This window comes from Musca autumnalis, unplaced genomic scaffold (assembly GCF_047663935.1).
Source record: "Musca autumnalis isolate F117 unplaced genomic scaffold, ASM4766393v1 scaffold_3, whole genome shotgun sequence".
Classification (NCBI taxonomy): domain Eukaryota; kingdom Metazoa; phylum Arthropoda; class Insecta; order Diptera; family Muscidae; genus Musca; species Musca autumnalis.
In genome coordinates, this window is record NW_027411866.1 from 236,651,533 (window position 1) to 236,673,529 (window position 21,997).

Genomic DNA, 21,997 nt, shown 5'->3' on the forward strand with positions numbered 1-21,997 from the left:
GTATTTTAATGAAAATTGGGCCTTTTTTGTGAAACCATAATTTTTTTGGAATTTGTTGGGCCTTTTCTACAGATTTTGGTTTGGTAGTTAGTTGAGTCTTTGTTATTGTCCTGACCAACAAATTAGTGATGATTGATTTTCAATAATAATTTTCAAAATTATAAAATGCTATCTACACTTATTTAAAAAAATACGTCTTCTTCTATACACAATTCCGTTGTTTCGCGAATGATTCGCTTATTTATTGTTGTTCCTCTTAAATGACAAACAAGTCACTGCAACTGGAAGAATTTCTTCGTTTTGCCACATTGATGGCTTTCTTGAAACGCAAAACGGACGACAAGAAAACCTTGGTACGGCTGGTAAGTTTTGAAACCGTTTTACGATTACAATCATTGAGCAGCGAATCTTCCGCTTGTGTCTCGCCATAATGTTGTGTCGCATCATGACTCACACCCTTTGAACTGCCAATTCCCGAACTGCTGTCATAGGATTTACGAGATTTTGGTGATGAATTAACGCTACCAAACGGGGTGCGTATATTAGTCGCCTTAGCAGCCCCACCACCACAGCCGCCAGTTAGTAACTCAAATTTACTTAAGGGTTTTGTGCCTTGGCCATAACCATAATTTGATGAGGATGCCAAGCGTTGTGCCTCTTCTTCATCTTCCAATTCGCTTTCACCCATTTTCAAAATGCTTTCTAAATTCAAAGTGCGCTTGTTGGGTTTCCTCACCGGGCCAGTTTTGTTGTACTTGCCGATGATAGACTTGTACTTGCCGTTCGTTCACTGCCCGTACCAATACCCTCATCACCCATAATATTGTTTGATTGATTTTCATCTTGGCCGGTATCCTCATCTTCATCTTCCGGCTGACACATTGACATTTGACGCACCATTCGTCGTGGAGGTGCATAGAGACGTCGATGTTTTTGTATGGCATTCTGCAGGTTGAGACGTTGTCGATCTTTTTCACTGAGATTTCGTAAACGTTGGGGATTTAATTTCACTTGGGCCACTATGCCCACCAACAGTTCATCAACATTGTGATCCAATCCCGAGGAGGTTTCAATGAATTTACAGGCAATATCTTTGGCCACCTTGCGACCCACTGAAAAGAAAGAAGGCAAATGGAAGGTGATAAATTAGAGAGGAGAGAGGCGATTTAAAAAAGTTCACGTTGGCCCTAAAAATATTTAAAAAAGTCCACGATGGTCCTAAAAATATTTAAAAAAATTGACGTGGGTCCTAAAATATTTAAAAATATGCGTGGGTCCCCAAAAGAGGAGGGAGGAGAGAGGCGATTTAAAAAAGTTCACGTTGGTCCTAAAAATATTTTAAAAAATCCACGTTGGTCCTAAAAATATTTTAAAAAATCCACGTTGGTCCTAAAAATATTTTTAAAAATCCACGTTGGTCCTAAAAATATTTTAAAAAATCCACGTTGGTCCTAAAAATATTTTAAAAAATCCACGTTGGTCTTAAAAATATTTTAAAAAATCCACGTTGGTCCTAAAAATATTTTAAAAAATCCACGTTGGTTCTAAAAATATTTTAAAAAATCCACGTTGGTCTTAAAAATATTTTAAAAAATCCACGTTGGTCCTAAAAATATTTTAAAAAATCCACGTTGGTCCTAAAAATATTTTAAAAATCCACGTTGGTCCTAAAAATATTTTAAAAAATCCACGTTGGTCTTAAAAATATTTTAAAAAATCCACGTTGGTCTTAAAAATATTTTAAAAAATCCACGTTGGTCCTAAAAATATTTTAAAAAATCCACGTTGGTCTTAAAAATATTTTAAAAAATCCACGTTGGTCCTAAAAATATTTTAAAAAATCCACGTTGGTCCTAAAAATATTTTAAAAAATCCACGTTGGTCCTAAAAATATTTTAAAAAATCCACGTTGGTCCTAAAAATATTTTAAAAAATCCACATTGGTCCTAAAAATATTTTAAAAAATCCACGTTGGTCCTAAAAATACTTTAAAAAATCCACGTTGGTCCTAAGAATATTTTAAAAAATCCACGTTGGTCCTAAAAATATTTTAAAAAATCCACGTTGGTCCTAAAAATATTTTAAAAAATCCACGTTGGTCCTAAAAATATTTTAAAAAATCCACGTTGGTCCTAAAAATATTTTAAAAAATCCACGTTGGTCCTAAAAATATTTTAAAAAACCCACGTTGGTCCTAAAAATATTTTAAAAAATCCACGTTGGTCCTAAAAATATTTTAAAAAATCCACGTTGGTCCTAAAAATATTTTAAAAAATCCACGTTGGTCCTAAAAATATTTTAAAAAATCCACGTTGGTCTTAAAAATATTTTAAAAAATCCACGTTGGTCCTAAAAATATTTTAAAAAATCCACGTTGGTCCTAAAAATATTTTAAAAAATCCACGTTGGTCCTAAAAATATTTTAAAAAATCCACGTTGGTCCTAAAAATATTTTAAAAAATCCACGTTGGTCCTAAAAATATTTTAAAAAACCCACGTTGGTCTTAAAAATATTTTAAAAAATCCACGTTGGTCCTAAAAATATTTTAAAAAATCCACGTTGGTCCTAAAATATTTTAAAAAAATCCACGTTGGTCCTAAAAATATTTTAAAAAATCCACGTTGGTCCTAAAAATATTTTAAAAAATCCACGTTGGTCCTAAAAATATTTTAAAAAATCCACGTTGGTCCTAAAAATATTTTAAAAAATCCACGTTGGTCCTAAAAATATTTTAAAAAATCCACGTTGGTCCTAAAAATATTTTAAAAAATCCACGTTGGTCCTAAAAATATTTTAAAAAATCCACGTTGGTCCTAAAAATATTTTAAAAAATCCACGTTGGTCCTAAAAATATTTTAAAAAATCCACGTTGGTCCTAAAAATATTTTAAAAAATCCACGTTGGTCCTAAAAATATTTTAAAAAATCCACGTTGGTCCTAAAAATATTTTAAAAAATCCACGTTGGTCCTAAAAATATTTTAAAAAATCCACGTTGGTCCTAAAAATATTTTAAAAAATCCACGTTGGTCCTAAAAATATTTTAAAAAATCCACGTTGGTCCTAAAAATATTTTAAAAAATCCACGTTGGTCCTAAAAATATTTTAAAAAATCCACGTTGGTCCTAAAAATATTTTAAAAAATCCACGTTGGTCCTAAAAATATTTTAAAAAATCCACGTTGGTCCTAAAAATATTTTAAAAAATCCACGTTGGTCTTAAAAATATTTTAAAAAATCCACGTTGGTCCTAAAAATATTTTAAAAAATCCACGTTGGTCTTAAAAATATTTTAGAAAATCCACGTTGGTCTTAAAAATATTTTAAAAAATCCACGTTGGTCCTAAAAATATTTTAAAAAATCCACGTTGGTCTTAAAAATATTTTAAAAAATCCACGTTGGTCCTAAAAATATTTTAAAAAATCCACGTTGGTCCTAAAAATATTTTAAAAAATCCACGTTGGTCCTAAAAATATTTTAAAAAACCCACGTTGGTCCTAAAAATATTTTAAAAAATCCACGTTGGTCCTAAAAAAATTTTAAAAAACCACGTTGGTCCTAAAAATATTTTAAAAAATCCACGTTGGTCCTAAAAATATTTTAAAAAATCCACGTTGGTCTTAAAAATATTTTAAAAAATCCACGTTGGTCCTAAAAATATTTTAAAAAATCCACGTTGGTCCTAAAATATTTTAAAAAAATCCACGTTGGTCCTAAAAATATTTTAAAAAATCCACGTTTGTCCTAAAAATATTTTAAAAAATCCACGTTGGTCCTAAAAATATTTTAAAAAATCCACGTTGGTCCTAAAAATATTTTAAAAAATCCACGTTGGTCCTAAAAATATTTTAAAAAATCCACGTTGGTCCTAAAAATATTTTAAAAAATCCACGTTGGTCCTAAAAATATTTTAAAAAATCCACGTTGGTCCTAAAAATATTTTAAAAAATCCACGTTGGTCCTAAAAATATTTTAAAAAATCCACGTTGGTCCTAAAAATATTTTAAAAAATCCACGTTGGTCCTAAAAATATTTTAAAAAATCCACGTTGGTCCTAAAAATATTTTAAAAAATCCACGTTGGTCTTAAAAATATTTTAAAAAATCCACGTTGGTCTTAAAAATATTTTAAAAAAATCCACGTTGGTCCTAAAAATATTTTAAAAAATCCACGTTGGTCTTAAAAATATTTTAAAAAATCCACGTTGGTCCTAAAAATATTTTAAAAAATCCACGTTGGTCCTAAAAATATTTTAAAAAATCCACGTTGGTCCTAAAAATATTTTAAAAAATCCACGTTGGTCCTAAAAATATTTTAAAAAATCCACATTGGTCCTAAAAATATTTTAAAAAATCCACGTTGGTCCTAAAAATACTTTAAAAAATCCACGTTGGTCCTAAGAATATTTTAAAAAATCCACGTTGGTCCTAAAAATATTTTAAAAAATCCACGTTGGTCCTAAAAATATTTTAAAAAATCCACGTTGGTCCTAAAAATATTTTAAAAAATCCACGTTGGTCCTAAAAATATTTTAAAAAATCCACGTTGGTCCTAAAAATATTTTAAAAAACCCACGTTGGTCCTAAAAATATTTTAAAAAATCCACGTTGGTCCTAAAAATATTTTAAAAAATCCACGTTGGTCCTAAAAATATTTTAAAAAATCCACGTTGGTCCTAAAAATATTTTAAAAAATCCACGTTGGTCTTAAAAATATTTTAAAAAATCCACGTTGGTCCTAAAAATATTTTAAAAAATCCACGTTGGTCCTAAAAATATTTTAAAAAATCCACGTTGGTCCTAAAAATATTTTAAAAAATCCACGTTGGTCCTAAAAATATTTTAAAAAATCCACGTTGGTCCTAAAAATATTTTAAAAAACCCACGTTGGTCCTAAAAATATTTTAAAAAATCCACGTTGGTCCTAAAAAAATTTTAAAAAAACCACGTTGGTCCTAAAAATATTTTAAAAAATCCACGTTGGTCCTAAAAATATTTTAAAAAATCCACGTTGGTCTTAAAAATATTTTAAAAAATCCACGTTGGTCCTAAAAATATTTTAAAAAATCCACGTTGGTCCTAAAATATTTTAAAAAAATCCACGTTGGTCCTAAAAATATTTTAAAAAATCCACGTTGGTCCTAAAAATATTTTAAAAAATCCACGTTGGTCCTAAAAATATTTTAAAAAATCCACGTTGGTCCTAAAAATATTTTAAAAAATCCACGTTGGTCCTAAAAATATTTTAAAAAATCCACGTTGGTCCTAAAAATATTTTAAAAAATCCACGTTGGTCCTAAAAATATTTTAAAAAATCCACGTTGGTCCTAAAAATATTTTAAAAAATCCACGTTGGTCCTAAAAATATTTTAAAAAATCCACGTTGGTCCTAAAAATATTTTAAAAAATCCACGTTGGTCCTAAAAATATTTTAAAAAATCCACGTTGGTCCTAAAAATATTTTAAAAAATCCACGTTGGTCCTAAAAATATTTTAAAAAATCCACGTTGGTCCTAAAAATATTTTAAAAAATCCACGTTGGTCCTAAAAATATTTTAAAAAATCCACGTTGGTCCTAAAAATATTTTAAAAAATCCACGTTGGTCTTAAAAATATTTTAAAAAATCCACGTTGGTCCTAAAAATATTTTAAAAAATCCACGTTGGTCTTAAAAATATTTTAGAAAATCCACGTTGGTCTTAAAAATATTTTAAAAAATCCACGTTGGTCCTAAAAATATTTTAAAAAATCCACGTTGGTCTTAAAAATATTTTAAAAAATCCACGTTGGTCCTAAAAATATTTTAAAAATCCACGTTGGTCCTAAAAATATTTTAAAAAATCCACGTTGGTCCTAAAAATATTTTAAAAAACCCACGTTGGTCCTAAAAATATTTTAAAAAATCCACGTTGGTCCTAAAAATATTTTAAAAAATCCACGTTGGTCCTAAAAATATTTTAAAAAATCCACGTTGGTCCTAAAATATTTTAAAAAAATCCACGTTGGTCCTAAAAATATTTTAAAAAATCCACGTTGGTCCTAAAAATATTTTAAAAAATCCACGTTGGTCCTAAAAATATTTTAAAAAATCCACGTTGGTCCTAAAAATATTTTAAAAAATCCACGTTGGTCCTAAAAATATTTTAAAAAATCCACGTTGGTCCTAAAAATATTTTAAAAAATCCACGTTGGTCCTAAAAATATTTTAAAAAATCCACGTTGGTCCTAAAAATATTTTAAAAAATCCACGTTGGTCCTAAAAATATTTTAAAAAATCCACGTTGGTCCTAAAAATATTTTAAAAAATCCACGTTGGTCCTAAAAATATTTTAAAAAATCCACGTTGGTCCTAAAAATATTTTAAAAAATCCACGTTGGTCCTAAAAATATTTTAAAAAATCCACGTTGGTCCTAAAAATATTTTAAAAAATCCACGTTGGTCCTAAAAATATTTTAAAAAATCCACGTTGGTCCTAAAAATATTTTAAAAAATCCACGTTGGTCCTAAAAATATTTTAAAAAATCCACGTTGGTCCTAAAAATATTTTAAAAAATCCACGTTGGTCCTAAAAATATTTTAAAAAATCCACGTTGGTCCCAAAAATATTTTAAAAAATCCACGTTGGTCCTAAAAATATTTTAAAAAACCCACGTTGGTCCTAAAAATATTTTAAAAAATCCACGTTGGTCCTAAAAAAATTTTAAAAAAACCACGTTGGTCCTAAAAATATTTTAAAAAATCCACGTTGGTCCTAAAAATATTTAAAAAAATTGACGTGGGTCCTAAAATATTTAAAAATATGCGTGGGTCCCCAAAAGAGGAGGGAGGAGAGAGGCGATTTAAAAAAGTTCACGTTGGTCCTAAAAATATTTTAAAAAATCCACGTTGGTCCTAAAAATATTTTAAAAAATCCACGTTGGTCCTAAAAATATTTTAAAAATCCACGTTGGTCCTAAAAATATTTTAAAAAATCCACGTTGGTCCTAAAAATATTTTAAAAAATCCACGTTGGTCTTAAAAATATTTTAAAAAATCCACGTTGGTCCTAAAAATATTTTAAAAAATCCACGTTGGTTCTAAAAATATTTTAAAAAATCCACGTTGGTCTTAAAAATATTTTAAAAAATCCACGTTGATCCTAAAAATATTTTAAAAAATCCACGTTGGTCCTAAAAATATTTTAAAAATCCACGTTGGTCCTAAAAATATTTTAAAAAATCCACGTTGGTCTTAAAAATATTTTAAAAAATCCACGTTGGTCTTAAAAATATTTTAAAAAATCCACGTTGGTCCTAAAAATATTTTAAAAAATCCACGTTGGTCCTAAGAATATTTTAAAAAATCCACGTTGGTCCTAAAAATATTTTAAAAAATCCACGTTGGTCCTAAAAATACTTTAAAAAATCCACGTTGGTCCTAAGAATATTTTAAAAAATCCACGTTGGTCCTAAAAATATTTTAAAAAATCCACGTTGGTCCTAAAAATATTTTAAAAAATCCACGTTGGTCCTAAAAATATTTTAAAAAATCCACGTTGGTCCTAAAAATATTTTAAAAAATCCACGTTGGTCCTAAAAATATTTTAAAAAACCCACGTTGGTCCTAAAAATATTTTATAAAATCCACGTTGGTCCTAAAAATATTTTAAAAAATCCACGTTGGTCCTAAAAATATTTTAAAAAATCCACGTTGGTCCTAAAAATATTTTAAAAAATCCACGTTGGTCTTAAAAATATTTTAAAAAATCCACGTTGGTCCTAAAAATATTTTAAAAAATCCACGTTGGTCCTAAAAATATTTTAAAAAATCCACGTTGGTCCTAAAAATATTTTAAAAAATCCACGTTGGTCCTAAAAATATTTTAAAAAATCCACGTTGGTCCTAAAAATATTTTAAAAAATCCACGTTGGTCCTAAAAATATTTTAAAAAATCCACGTTGGTCCTAAAAATATTTTAAAAAATCCACGTTGGTCCTAAAAATATTTTAAAAAATCCACGTTGGTCCTAAAAATATTTTAAAAAATCCACGTTGGTCCTAAAAATATTTTAAAAAATCCACGTTGGTCCTAAAAATATTTTAAAAAATCCACGTTGGTCCTAAAAATATTTTAAAAAATCCACGTTGGTCCTAAAAATATTTTAAAAAATCCACGTTGGTCCTAAAAATATTTTAAAAAATCCACGTTGGTCCTAAAAATATTTTAAAAAATCCACGTTGGTCCTAAAAATATTTTAAAAAATCCACGTTGGTCCTAAAAATATTTTAAAAAATCCACGTTGGTCCTAAAAATATTTTAAAAAATCCACGTTGGTCCTAAAAATATTTTAAAAAATCCACGTTGGTCCTAAAAATATTTTAAAAAATCCACGTTGGTCCTAAAAATATTTTAAAAAATCCACGTTGGTCCTAAAAATATTTTAAAAAATCCACGTTGGTCCTAAAAATATTTTAAAAAATCCACGTTGGTCCTAAAAATATTTTAAAAAATCCACGTTGGTCCTAAAAATATTTTAAAAAATCCACGTTGGTCCTAAAAATATTTTAAAAAATCCACGTTGGTCCTAAAAATATTTTAAAAAATCCACGTTGGTCCTAAAAATATTTTAAAAAATCCACGTTGGTCCTAAAAATATTTTAAAAAATCCACGTTGGTCCTAAAAATATTTTAAAAAATCCACGTTGGTCCTAAAAATATTTTAAAAAATCCACGTTGGTCCTAAAAATATTTTAAAAAATCCACGTTGGTCCTAAAAATATTTTAAAAAATCCACGTTGGTCCTAAAAATATTTTAAAAAATCCACGTTGGTCCTAAAAATATTTTAAAAAATCCACGTTGGTCCTAAAAATATTTTAAAAAATCCACGTTGGTCCTAAAATATTTTAAAAAATCCACGTTGGTCCTAAAAATATTTTAAAAAATCCACGTTGGTCCTAAAAATATTTTAAAAAATCCACGTTGGTCTTAAAAATATTTTAAAAAATCCACGTTGGTCCTAAAAATATTTTAAAAAATCCACGTTGGTCCTAAAAATATTTTAAAAAATCCACGTTGGTCTTAAAAATATTTTAAAAAATCCACGTTGGTCCTAAAAATATTTTAAAAAATCCACGTTGGTCCTAAAAATATTTTAAAAAATCCACGTTGGTCCTAAAAATATTTTAAAAAATCCACGTTGGTCCTAAAAATATTTTAAAAAATCCACGTTGGTCCTAAAAATATTTTAAAAAATCCACGTTGGTCTTAAAAGTATTTTAAAAAATCCACGTTGGTCTTAAAAATATTTTAAAAAATCCAGGTTGGTCCTAAAAATATTTTAAAAAATCCACGTTGGTCCTAAAAATATTTTAAAAAATCCACGTTGGTCCTAAAAATATTTTAAAAAATCCACGTTGGTCCTAAAAATATTTTAAAAAATCCACGTTGGTCCTAAAAATATTTTAAAAAATCCACGTTGGTCCTAAAAATATTTTTAAAAATCCACGTTGGTCCTAAAAATATTTTAAAAAATCCACGTTGGTCCTAAAAATATTTTAAAAAATCCACGTTGGTCCTAAAAATATTTTAAAAAATCCACGTTGGTCCTAAAAATATTTTAAAAAATCCACGGTGGTCCTAAAAATATTTTAAAAAATCCACGTTGGTCCTAAAAATATTTTAAAAAATCCACGTTGGTCCTAAAAATATTTTAAAAAATCCACGTTGCTCCTAAAAATATTTTAAAAAATCCACGTTGCTTCTAAAAATTTTTTAAAAAATCCACGTTGCTCCTAGAAATATTTTAAAAAATCCACGTTGCTCCTAAAAATATTTTAAAAAATCCACGTAGCTCCTAAAATATTTTAAAAAATCCACGTTGCTCCAAAATATTTTAAAAAGTCCACGTTGCGCCTAAAATATTTTAAAAAATCCACGTTGGTCAAAAAAAGTATTTTAAAAAATCCACTTGGTCAAAAAAAGTATTTTAAAAAATCCACGTTGGTCCTAAAAATATTTTAAAAAATCCACGTTGCTCCTAAAAATATTTTAAAAAATCCACGTTGCTCCTAAAAATATTTTAAAAAATCCACGTTGCTCCTAAAAATATTTTAAAAAATCCACGTTGCTCCTAAAAATATTTTTAAAAATCCACGTTGCTCCTAAAAATATTTTAAAAAATCCAAGTTGCTCCTAAAAAAATTTTAAAAAATCCACGTTGCTCCTAAAAATATTTTAAAAAATCCACGTTGCTCCTAAAAATATTTTAAAAAATCCACGTTGCTCCTAAAAATATTTTAAAAAATCCACGTTGGTCCTAAAAATATTTTAAAAAATCCACGTTGGTCCTAAAAATATTTTAAAAAATCCACGTTGGTCCTAAAAATATTTTAAATAATCCACGTTGCTCCTAAAAATATTTTAAAAAATCCACGTTGCTCCTAAAAATATTTTAAAAAATCCACGTTGCTCCTAAAAATATTTTAAAAAATCCACGTTGCTCCTAAAAATATTTTAAAAAATCCACGTTGCTCCTAAAAATATTTTAAAAAATCCACGTTGCTCCTAAAAATATTTTAAAAAATCCACGTTGCTCCTAAAAATATTTTAAAAAATCCACGTTGCTCCTAAAAATATTTTAAAAAATCCACGTTGCTCCTAAAAATATTTTAAAAAATCCACGTTGCTCCTAAAAATATTTAAAAAAATCCACGTTGCTCCTAAAAATATTTTAAAAAATCCACGTTGCTCCTAAAAATATTTTAAAAAATCCACATTGCTCCTAAAAATATTTAAAAACTCTAGGTTGCTCCTAAGAATATTTAGAAAAATCCACGTTGTTTCTAAAAACATGTTAAAAATTCCACTAAAAATTTAAAAAACAATCCTCCGAATAAAAATATTTAAAAAATCCACGTTGATTTTCACTTGCTCACACATATCTAATTCTTTATATTCCATATTCCATTAAAATAAATATCCGTAGAGAGTTACTTACTTTGCCGATTAACCTCTCGATGTCGTTCCAAATCAGTCTTATTGCCCACCAATATGGCACCTCGTGTCAGCAGCATTTCATTCTCCTTAAGATATTGCAATATCCTCTCGGCTTGTTTAAATGAATTGCGGTCCACCACAGAATAGACAACAACAAATAAGTCAATGTTGTAGGTGGAACAGAAGGCCTCTGTCTGCAAGTAAAATGAGGTAAGGAGGAAAGAGAATTAATGAAGAAAACATGATAAACACAAACAGAAATTCAATTATTTAAAGACAACAGCTTTGTTAATATAGCACAGCACAAATAAGCAAATAACAAAAGATGGAGGCTGGAAAAAACAGCAGCAGACAAAGGTGACGATAAGAGATGAGAAAATGTGAACTTGTTTTCCTATTAAAAACTATTAAAATGGAAATGTTATTATCATTCTTCGTTTGTTGTTCATTTGTCTTCAACAACATAACATGATAATTATAAGAAAACACACACACACAAACTGAAAGACAGGAGCGCTGTGAAAAGGAGGATTAGGGTAAAGTAGGTTCTCTTGGTAATAGGAGGCTTAGTGTTATCCCTTCTTGCCAATAACTTTTCAATTTCTTATGAATTTGTATTTGATTCCTTATATTTTGGTCCCTCTGAAATCTGTAAAAAATAAATTTCTGACTCCATTCCTGTGCGGAATCTTCTTTTTGTTAATATCATGTTTTATAAACACCGAAGTGCCATAAAACACCACATTACTTAAATATGTCCATATGGCCTTCATTATTGCCAGGCACATCCAGTGCCTGACTGCTTCTCTTGGCCATAAAAATATTAATATTTTCTACTAATAATAAAAACAACAACATAAGGGTACAACAACGATGTCAATGTCATTGTCCATGGTTGTGATGTTGGTGATTACAATACGACGACAAGCTGACAATAATGTGTTCTTCTAAAGTGTGTCGGTAGGATGTCCTCTACATGTTATGTTATTAATACCAAATAAACACTGAATAGAATATATTGTAAATATATATGGACACATTATTTTTAGAACATTTTTATATTTTGAAAATTATTAACATATTGTGATAAAACATACTGTAATAAATATAATTAAAATGAGCAATGCGATTGTAGCTTGTCTTCCTTGCGGAGTTTGTCGTAAACATGTTCTTTACCTTAGTAACATTTTCATTAGAAACGGGCTTAAAGCTCAGAACAGACAACGGTCATAGCGTAAACGATTCATTAGTATGTGTAAGCAATTAATAAGAAATATAAACCTCCTGATCATGCATCTCAGAATAGGACAGGCGAAGTTATCGAATATATAACAATTAAACAAGTGGCAGTCGACTTAGCCGATAGAGATTTTTCCTCCACCTATGTGATTTAAGACATCTATCTACAGATCGAATGCCAGCTACACAACCTTTTTCCCAACAATTATACATTTAATGTAATTCTTATTTGGACGTATGAACTTGCCGATAAAAAGTATCAAGTATTTTCAGGTATTTATCTTAACGTTTGTGGGCGTTTCGAATAAATTATCTTTCGCTATAAAATTTTATTTGGATTAAAGTGAAAAAGTGTTTAACTTTTTCGAAGTAGATACCTGATGGAATGGACCAACATAGTATATTTTGAAAGTGGATCTTATTTTGGGATTAATTCTTATTTATATCACACACCAGCAATATTTGTTGGATTTAAAACTTGGACTTTTGTAAAGGAGGTGTCTGAAGATGTTATCTCAGCATTTATGCTAACGAGGCTATATACACGTTCATACCGGCAAAATGTGCCTCATCGAAATAATGGTTTTAGACCCCCAGTATGTTTGGACGAAATCTGTTTCAGACAATTTGGAGTTGATTTAGCCATGTCTGTCCGTCTGCCTGTCTGGCTGGAGCGCACAATAACTCTAGAACAAATCAACCGATTCGTTCCAAAATTTGGCTTTCGTAATATTTTGTCCAATTTTTGTTTTAGTTCGAAGATTTGTCATATCGATCCACATCTTCGGGTACTTTCCCCACAAAAGTTCAAAAATGTTCGGAAAAATTGTGCACACCATAACGTAGGGGATGAGAGATACCAAGGAACGGTCCTGACCGGCTTTAACATGGCAAAGCCCAGGATTTATATTGGTCCCTCTTTCATCTCAAGTGGACACTGACCTCTCCTTGGTGTCATCTGGGGAACTGTTTTTAACACCCGTTAAAGGTAGTGAGCTAGCATGTGCAGCGCGTTCACCCATAAGAACGTTAAAAACTTGGGTTTGGGCGTCGGGTTAGTAACCCTCCCCTAGAAAAAAACAGCCCATATGAAAAAACAAAAGAAGAGAAAAACAAACCCCTCTAAAGTTGACGTTCCCGCAAACGTTTTAAGGACCATGATCTGCGAATCTACACCTGGAATGTTCGCACTCTTTATAGAGAAGGTGCAGTTTACGCAATCACAAATGTACTTAAACAATACAAGGCCGACATTACTGCCATACAGGAAATATGATGGCACGGGAAAGGCGTCACAACAACACCTAAAGGTGATGCACTGTATTATAGCTGACATGACACAAAGCATGAGTTTGGTTGCGGATTTGTAGTTGGTCGGAGGTTAAAACATCTGGTCTCCAGCTTCACACCAGTGAAAGACTCGCTGCAATTCGATTAAAATCAAAATTCTTCAACATCAGCTTTATTTGCGATCATGCTCCCACTGAAGACAAGGACGAACAGACCAAAGACATATTTTACGAACGCTTAGAAGAAACTTATGACCGTTGCCCTGCCCATGACATTAAAATTATACTAGACGATTTTAATGCCAAAATTGGAAAGGAGAATATCTTTGGCCCAACAGTCGGAAAAATCAGTCTCCACAATGAAACATCTGACAATGGTTTGAGGCTGATAGACTTGCAGCTGCAAAAAACATGGTAGTTGGCAGTACCAGATTTAAGGATCTCGATATTCATAAGGGCACCTGCCAGTCGCTAGATCAAAGAACAAGACATCAAATTGATCACGTTGTGATAGATGGAAGACATTCATCGAGCGTGTTGGATGTGCGTTTGTTCCGAAGAGCAAACATGGACTCGGACCACTACCTTGTTGCAGCAAAGGTACGCACCCGGTTAAACGTAGCAAGCAAAGTACGAACAGACACAACACGAAAGTTAGACATCGGTAAGCTGCAATCACAACAGATAGCCACATCATATTCCACTCAACTGGACCAATTGCTTAATCAAAGCACTCGTCATCCTGATAACATATCAGCACAATGACAAAGTATTGCTTACTCCATGCAGACAGTCGCAAAATCCATACTTGGATACCACAGACCACCTCCGAGGAATCCATGGTATGACCAGGAGTGTCGTGCTGCTACCGAAGAGAAAAATGCGGCATATAGGGCTACTTTACAATCCGTAGTAAACGTAGCGCACGAGAGAGGTATCGGGAGAAAAGGAAAGAAGAGAAACGTCTTTTCCACAGGAAAAAGAGAGAAATGGAAAAGCAGGAGTGTAAACAAATCGAGATGTACAGGAGACAGAATGAAATCCGAAAATTGTACCAGAGAGTGAAACATCAAACTGATGGCTTTGGAACTGACACATCCTCCTGTAGAGACCAGCAAGGTAATCTAGTAGCTGATACAGATAGTGTGCTAAGGATATGGAAAGAGCATTGGTATCCAATAGTAGCGAAGTCGACGAAGATACCACATATCCAAACCCAGACAGCAGGAGTTGATGGCCTACCAGCCGAGCTGTTTAAAACCGGAGGCGACATTCTGATAAGGTGTATTCATCAGCTAGTTAGCACCATCTGCAGGAAGAACGAGTACCCGACGATTTGAACTTGAGTATCCTGTGCCCGTCCACAGGAAGGGAGATGAGACTGTATGCTCTAACTATATGGGGCATAAGTCGCTACAAGATAGTGTCAGGGATATTGTGCGAACGACTAAAGCCCATGGTCAGCGAAATATTTGGACCATACCAATGCGGCTTTAGGCCTGGCAAGTCCGCCATTGACCAGATTTTTAACCTGCGCAAATCCTGGAGAAGACCCAAGAGATGCAGATCGACAAAGGTATTCCAAGTCATGTCTGAATTTGGTATCCCCGCAAATCTCATTCGGCTTTGTAAAATGACTCTAACTGACACAAGATCTTCAGTTAAAATAGGGAAAGAGGCAAAGAGTTTTGTACTAAAAGAGGTTTCAGGCAAGGTGACAGCTTTTCGTGTGATCTTTTCATCATCCTGCTAGAAAAGGTTATACGAGAGGCAAACGAAGTGGCACAATCTACACCAATAGCTACATGTTACTTGTGCTGCACAGTGGATCCACTTGTATGGAAAAAGTGGCCAAAAATATTTAGAGTGTAAAAATCAAGCCAATGCGCCGCTTACAGCTTTGTGCTGCTGCGAAGAGTGTTTTAAGAAACCATGAGCGTAACATTCTCCCCCTTCCCCCTCTGGAGGGGGTATACGATAAGAATTGTTTTATGCTGTTCATACAAAATGACATGAACAAAGGTCCGATTATCTTATGATGCAAAAATAGGCTTGGGGAAACAAAACAATCTCCAAAACAACATATCCATATCAACCAATTTTGCGGATTAAAAAATCAAAATTTTTGTCTGAAAATTGATAAAATTGGTAATATAGATCTTATAGCGTTCTTTGTGGAAGGCACGTACCGCCAACGTAAGATTTCTTCATCTTGCCACTGATACCAATTATGTTTATGTACGTGGTCAGATAACAGAGTTATACGCTATTATATCCATAGAAACCCTATTCTAGGGCAGCTTTAGTCAGCGGCCCACCATTTATAGTCTGGCACTAGATGGCAGCTGATTTTAATACTGAATAATCTTAAACCCATGACCTACTTTGGAAAATTATTGCCGAGGTGGGCACTGGTGGGCATCATGACTAAAACCTTAGGTCAAATGTAAGTATATGATCGAATTGGCATTACAAAATACTCTAAGAAAATATGCAGCTAACTAGAATTCCACAACACGGTAAAACAATATTTGTTAATGAAAATTAGGCTGTTACCTCCTCCTTAAGAATCCACTATAATATTTTGCTATACGTATTAGTTTCGAGATATTTTGAATATATTTACTTGCACTTAAAATATAGGTTGTACTCACAACAAAAAAATATTAGTCAAATGTTCCAACTTTTGAAGCTATTCTTAAGAAGATCGCTTTCGAATGAAATAAAAACTAATATATTTTTAAAAAGATCCATGTCATAGCTGTCAGAGTTGCCAGATGTTGTACCAAAATTTTGACATTAATTTTTTAATTTTTGGCCAATGGGTGGATCCACTGTGTGCTGATGATATAGACATCATGGGACGATCAGTAAAATAAGTTACTGATACCTTTATGAAAGTCGAAGAAGAATATGCTAAAGCGGGTCTAGCGGTAAACGGCGGTAAGACCAAGTTAATGGTGTCGACGCGCAATGCGTCCATAGAGCTCGGACCAACTGTTAAAGTTGGTTCCTATAATTTTGAGGTAGTAAAAGACTTCGTCTAGCTCGGCATCGCTGTAAACACAACAAACGACATCAGTTGTGAAATACGAAGAAGAGTAGTGTTGGCCAACAGATGCTACTTTGGGCTAAGTAATCAGTTAAAGAATAAAGCCACATCTCGTCAAACAAAAATAACGCTTTACAAAACACTGATACTATATATGCTGATATATGGTTCCGAAGCCTGGGCACTTGCCAAAGCAGACATGACAGTGTTTGGTGTGTTTGAGAGAAAAATTCTTCGAAATATCTACGGATCAATCTACGTTGATGGTGAATATCGACGTCGCATGAACCACGAGCTGTATCTGCTATACAACGACAATATAGTTAAACGTACCGAGATGCAACGATTGCGATGGCTAGGCCATATCATAAGAATGCGCGATAATGAACCCGCTGAAACGGCGTATAAATACGGGACGCTTGGCGGTGCACGCAGAACTGGCAGGCCAAGGAATAGAATAGGGGCGGTATTCCAGAAAGCGAAGCAATAAACAGAGAGAAATAGAGATATTTTCTTAGTTCGGCCTATGGAACAAATGTTCTGCAAGGAGCCAGGTAATTATGTAATAACTCTCGAAGGTAGTATCCGATCCGTATGGTCCATACTTTATATAGGTCCAGTCCTTCGAGTGAAGAGTGCAGTTTAAGGACTGCTCTCATATGGTTTTTTGTAACAACTTGTATTCGCTACCACGTTTTTTCCGGGGGAAAGTCCATACTTCCTGAGGAAATAGTCCGAAAAGATTAAAATACCCCTATCCCTTTGGTTTTTGTTATAACAACTTGTATTCGCATTCGTCATTACGATGGTACATGTTTTTTTCAGGGGCAAGTCTTTACTTCTTGAGGTAATGGCCGAAAAGCTCCAAAAAAGCCAGTCGGCACCAACTAAACTGGATAGTACGTAAGATAACCCTCGAAGGGAGAAAACAATTTGGTCCAAACGTTGTACATCATGTTGTATAGACGTCAGAAGTATTATGTGTTGCTTCTTTTCTTTAGATTCGAGGCTGAGGGTATAACTCTGTCGGCCAAACCGACTGATACTTTTTTACTTGATAGCCTTTGTTTTTGTATTCCCTTAGTCTTATCGACTATTTTCATATCTGCATTGTGTGACCACCTACGCCATCCTAGTTTGCATCTTTGCAAAGCCGAACTTTTCTTCTTCCATTGAGAGGATTTGCTTTTGGAATACCCCTACTAGAAGCGGAAATATTTGCATAGATTTTTTCTCCACAGTATCTGTTTGTCTATTCCGACCCCTGATTATTATATGACCTCAATAAAATCAAAACCTTCATTCTCTCCACTCTCCATCCACCAAAATTTCGTGACAATCCAATCAAAATGGTGATCTGTTTACAAGAAAAAAAAGAAAAATGGAATGTGTATTACCGACTATTGCGATATTTCCGTCGTTTAACCACCTACATCAACCCACTTTGCATCATTGTAAAGGTGAGATAATCTACTTTCATAGCCAGGCTCTTAATAGAATCGGATATATTCGAATAAGAATAAAACCTTGTTCTTTTCCTCACAAAAGTTGTTTTGCCCATTCCGAACCCTGAATATGATCCCACCATCACCAAAATCAATAGGCTTCTTTCCCTCCAGAATCTCCAAAATTTCGTGACGATCCGATCAAAATTGCGACCTGTAGTGTGATTGCAAGGTTTAGATGGACAGACGGACAGAAGGACGAACGGACAGGCATAGCCTGATCGACTCAGCTCGTCGAGACATTCATTTTGGTATATGTAGGTATAGATCTGCGACCATTATTTCGATGCGTAATAAACTTTTAAGCCAAAGCTAACTTATAATACCCTCCCCACATAGTAGTGTAGGGTATAGAAATTCTATTGTTGCCGCAGGGGATTGCAATGATCAATGTATTGTGATGGGAAGAAACCTACACAACGACACAAATAACCTTCAATAGGGAGGTACCGTTATAATCAGACTTACCAAAAATAACAGTTTATACAGTTATTTGCAAGGATTTTATCTATCCTCTGAAATCAAAAATCCAAATTTACAATTTAGCTAAAAGTACTACTTCGGCAAAAGACACATCTGTGCAATAATTTAGAGTTCTATCCTGGTACTGGCTCTATCTCCATGTCAAGGAATGAGTTTTGGAAGCGTATCCTTCGGGCCTGCACTGCATGTTTGGCATATGTGTTGATTGCTGCCATCAATGATTGCCCTATAGCAATTTAGACGGCTTCGCCATTCCGAGCGTAGTTGAGCCAAAACAATTCGGGTTTATCGTGACAGCTACCGTTCTTCGGGTGCTATAGATGGGTATGCTCTCCGATATTTTTATGGCATCTGCGACTGCCCCCATATGACCCCACCTTGGTGAATTCCCAGTTTCACTCTACGGGGATTCGACATCTTGTTCTCAACATTTTAAGATGTCATATTTATCTGGAGGGTAGTCTGATCGATGTCCTCAAATAGTGTGAAGTGGTTGGTAAATCTTGTGGAGATAGCGTTTAGGGCTGTGCGGCTTACAAAAACCATGCTGATGATCGACATCTGAAGGTTTGAACGGCCTCATTTCGGGCTTTCGACCAAGAACTATATGGCGAGTGCCTGCAGCAGTGATGTCGTCTGGGAACGTCCTTTCAGAAGGGTTAGGTAGATCTCTCAAGCGATGATTAGTGAACTCACTCTTTCCCAAAGGATTCTCGATAGTGTCCTTCGCGGAACATTATAAGGAGATATAATTGAGCTTCACAGTATTCGGGATCGAGAGTTAATAGTGTCTTGGGTGCGTCCAGCTGATTTGTATTTGTGGCCCACATCATAGTCACTTTCTTAGTTACAACTTTGATCGATGTAAAGCATCACCACAGACGTTCAGTCGCTTCCTCTCTCTACTTGAATACAAAATCCAAGCCTCCCACTTCAGTTAAGCCGGAAAAACATATCCTTGTTTATATATCCCTATGGTTAAGTCTTTTAGGCACTAAGACCACAAGTCTATTCCTCTTTGCACTCGATTACATTGTTTTTGTTGTAAAGCGTCACAACTGACATTGTCATTTGTTCGGTGGCGGTGTCACAAAAGGGAATATTTTGGGAGAATTTATCAGTGAATCAGAAAATGAATTTACCTATTTCTGACGTTTAGTTCAAGTGTTGAGTTTTGGTGTATTAGGGACCAATGGATCGACAAGAACGCTCAAATGAGTTGTTTCTTGGAATACGAATCGTACACTAAATTGTATGTCCAAAGGGGAAAATATTATAAACCGCCACCCCAATTTATTTTTTAATTTAAAACATTTATTTTAAAATTGGAAATAAAAAATCTGCTCGATTTTTATTGTTATGTTGAAAATAAATGTCGCCCTGTTCATCGTGATGGTGAATATTTTATATTTACAGCAATAACATCCGTTGTGAACACTGTCTCTGAAAATTTATTATGTTTGTACACAAACTTGGCAAGGTACAACAAATGTTCTTTCTTTTGTGTTTGTTAAACATTAATTTTGTTTATTAATCATAATCGTTAAAAAGGTAACCAACGAAGAAAGGCTGACAATGAAAGAGAAAAAAAAAACTATGTCATCAGCAATTTGACATTGCTGTATTGTAGAAGTGTATTTCACTTGCCAAATCGATTGTTGGTTGGCTTCTGTCATCACTTTTCTTTACCGTTACTTGTCACAAGTTACCTATTTTTATCTATCATTTGCAATTTCTACTGGCAATGGCAATTAGCCAAGTACAAACTTGACCTAGGCAATAGTATTACCTTCATATTCTAAGGGTACTACATGGAACAACATGCATTCATGATTGGCTGGTTTAATATTCTTAATGAAATGATAATGTAATGAGATGTCCATGATGGTAATGAGCATTAGCAATAAGTTCGTTTCTTGCTGTACGACACACGACTTACCGACATTTCACATGCTGGATGATCAATTATTTCCAAATCAGTTTCAATACCATCCACTAAAACGGAGACAGTCTTTTGGCCATAATCATCATCTGGAAATGTATGAAAGGAAAAAAAAATAAATGTGAATTTCATAAATTGGATTTTACGCTTAAAATACATTCCGGAGTAATAAAATAAACAATTAAAAACAAGTAAGCCAAGGCTATAGTCGGACGGGCCGACCATGCGATAAAGGATTTTGCTAGATTTTGATCCAGTATTGAATTATGTAAAATTAACAGTCCAAAATTAAAACATATAATTTCATCCAAATATATATAAATTTGTAATCTAATTTTTTTAAGGAAATAGTATAGCTAGATATGCACTATGCAACACTAAAAATGCAAACAACTTCTAGTATGCATTTTTTGAAAGTACATATTTAGACTACAAAAACCCTAGTAGGGTTTTGTCCTGTCAGATCCAGTTCGGATTTTATGGCCTCATCTAAACCGGGCTAAATCTACACTTTTTTGCATTTATCAGGCCTTTATCTCAGAAACGAATAAGAATTTGGCCTTGCTGTCTTTAGTAATATTGTGGCCCTAAACTAGTAGAACTTATCTTTTGAAGAAACCATTTTGGTCACTATCGGCTAAACTATTAGGAGTTGCACCAAGTAACCTTTTGCAAAAATCTTCCAAATAAAGTTCTCAACAATTCTTTAGAACATTCTGAAACTCTAAAATGCTTACTTCATGTATTTTGCATCATATCTTTTACAACACGTATTTCAAACACAGTTCACACCAACAGTTTATTCTCGCATTTCGGATTTCACTACTTTATTGACATTTTTATTAATATTATTAATATTATTAATGCATAGAGGCATTTTACAACAATGACATTTTTGTAAATGAAAATATTCAGAAAAAATTAACGGTTTTGGAGATACGGTGCGAAATGTATAAAAATTTTGGAATTTTTGCATATATTTTGAAATTTGAGGCAATAAATGTAGTTTTTATACCCTCAGCCTTTAGGCTAGAAAGGGTATATCACCAATATTTTTGAAAATTTAACATAGCTGAAGCCAAGGTTTACCCTTTTAGAACACGCGACTCGTGATTGTATATTATAAAAATTAAATACTTTTGGATAAAATGAAATGTTTTTGGACGTGGCAAAAAATATTGGCCTTAAAAGATAATTTGCAAGGAAGCTGTGGCTATATTTATGTTAAAAAATTTGTGAAAATGGGTTGAAGCCACCATGTCTTTTTTTGTTATCTCTTTGTGAGTAAACCACACTTCTCTCGAGTTTCCTGTCAAAGTAAAAGCAGCAGCAAACTAAATAAGGATCATCTCACTAATGTATTACTTTTCAAAATTTCGTCTGCTTCTACCATTAAATGATGCTGACATTTTGAAGCCAGATTTACAGTGTTTTTTGAAATTTTCCTCTAATTTCATTCCGCAAACAGGTTTTTATAAAAACCATATATAGGATTGTAGTACTTGCGATTCTA

General features: G+C 32.7%; 2 protein-coding genes across 2 annotated transcripts; both read right to left on the minus strand.

Moving 5' to 3' along the window:
- Positions 1-200: 200 nt before the first annotated feature.
- LOC141398463 (uncharacterized) lies at positions 201-688 on the minus strand. Its single transcript, XM_073975748.1, has one exon. The coding sequence runs from the start codon at positions 686-688 to the stop codon at positions 257-259; it is 432 nt and encodes a 143-aa protein (XP_073831849.1). The 3' UTR covers positions 201-256.
- On the minus strand, positions 201-20,643 carry LOC141398464 (GTP-binding protein REM 1-like). Its single transcript, XM_073975749.1, has 4 exons — positions 20,631-20,643; positions 20,482-20,573; positions 10,976-11,168; positions 201-1,112 (listed from the first exon to the last, which is right to left on the minus strand). The coding sequence occupies exons 1-4, from the start codon at positions 20,641-20,643 to the stop codon at positions 733-735; spliced, it is 678 nt and encodes a 225-aa protein (XP_073831850.1). The 3' UTR covers positions 201-732.
- Between the last annotated feature and the right edge of the window lie 1,354 nt (positions 20,644-21,997).